The sequence below is a fragment of the Halyomorpha halys genome, unplaced genomic scaffold, assembly GCF_000696795.3.
Source record: "Halyomorpha halys isolate HHAL.00 unplaced genomic scaffold, Hhal_1.1 Scaffold1134.1, whole genome shotgun sequence".
NCBI lineage: Eukaryota > Metazoa > Arthropoda > Insecta > Hemiptera > Pentatomidae > Halyomorpha > Halyomorpha halys.
In genome coordinates, this window is record NW_027106193.1 from 10,652 (window position 1) to 12,294 (window position 1,643).

The 1,643-nt window shown below is 34.9% G+C and overlaps 1 protein-coding gene across 2 annotated transcripts in view; it reads right to left on the reverse strand.

The window, feature by feature from the left end:
- Positions 1-273: 273 nt before the first annotated feature.
- Positions 274-1,643, reverse strand: part of LOC106688468 (zinc finger Y-chromosomal protein-like) — a 63,462-nt gene continuing 62,092 nt past the window's right edge. For both annotated transcript variants that reach the window (XM_067044581.1, XM_067044580.1), the window contains one exon: positions 274-1,601. In XM_067044581.1, coding sequence (XP_066900682.1) covers positions 706-1,601 — 896 coding nt within the window. In that variant the 3' untranslated portion in view covers positions 274-705. The remainder of the gene's footprint in view (positions 1,602-1,643) is intronic.

Genomic DNA, 1,643 nt, shown 5'->3' on the forward strand with positions numbered 1-1,643 from the left:
CCAGCCCCTTTTGAGCCTACTTAATCAACTATCACAAATAACACATAATTTAGCCGCTATTATTGATAATAGTTCTCTGACTGTTGGTTCCCTGTCAATCCTCCTTTGGAGCACCAACGAACTACTATGTAATAAAACGGAACTCGAAATTTATCTTCATAAAAAGCGTATTGATATTGCTCCACTAACGGAAACACATCTCACACCACGCAACAAACTTTCTATGCTTATACCTTACACAGAACAGATCACCCCAATTCATTCATTATTCATCAGATGTGATATTCAGACATACCGTAGTCAGGATTTCTTAAAATCTGCTTATAATATACCATCTTTTAAAGTTTTAATACAAAATGGACATTTTTGAGACTTCTGTCCAGCCTTATGCGCCATTATATGTATATTTCAACTGCTTTGTATTGACAATGAAAAAGCTTTTCGATGTCCTTTGTATGGAAGGCCATTATAACTGATTATAAGCTTCCATGTATTCCCAATATGGCTGACTTATATAACAGGCCATAATATGTGATTTTAATTGAGCTATATTTACTGTTGTGTAGCTACAATGGTGACATTGACACTGGCTTCTGAGCAGTGTGATGGGTCATAATATTTTGATTGAAATTATCTATTCTAGCGAATTTATATTCACTATGAGGACGTTGATGAGACTTCTCACCAGTGACGGAGCATTATGTGTCAATTTAAATTACTTTTTTTAACTGATTTAAATTCACAATAAGAACATTGATGAGGCTTTTCATGACTATGTCGGGACATTATGTGCTGTTTTAAATGACTTTTTTGAACTGATTTATATTCACAATGAGGGCACTGATGAGGCTTGCTACCAGTATGGCGAGCCATTATGTGTTGATTTAATTCATGAAGACGAACTGATTTATATTCACAATGAGGGCACTGGTGAGGCTTTTCATGAGTATGTTGGGCCATTATGTGCTGATTTAAATGACTTTTTTGAACTGATTTATATTCACAATGAGGGCAGTGATGAGGCTTCTCATCAGTATGACGAGCCATTATGTGTTGATTTAAGCCATGAAGACGAACTGTTTTATATTCACAATGAGGGCACTGATGAGGCTTCTCGTCAGTATGACGGGCCATTATGTGTTGATTTAAAAAATAAAGACGAACTGATTTATATTCACAATAGGGACATCGGTGAGGCTTGTCACCAATGTTATGGGCCATTACGTGTTGATTTAAATCACTTTTTTGAATAGTTTTATATTCACAATAAGGATATTGATGAGGCGTCTCACGAGTATGTCGGGCCATTATGTGTAGTTTTATGTTAGTAAGATGAACAGCTTTATATTCACAATGAGGACATTGATGAGGCTCACCATTGTAATGAGCCATTACGTGTTGTAATAAATTACTAAGTTCAACTGTTCTATATTCACAATGAGGGCACTCATGAGGCATTTCGACTGAATTACAAGGCATTATATGTTTTTCTAAACCAAATTGTATATTTTTTCCTTGGTAGATACAAGCTTTCTCCTGAGCATGATGATGTATAACAAGAATGTTAATCTGATATACCTGATTAAGTAAGGATTCAATATCTGTAAAATAATAAATATAATATTACATCTAGATGGTTGACC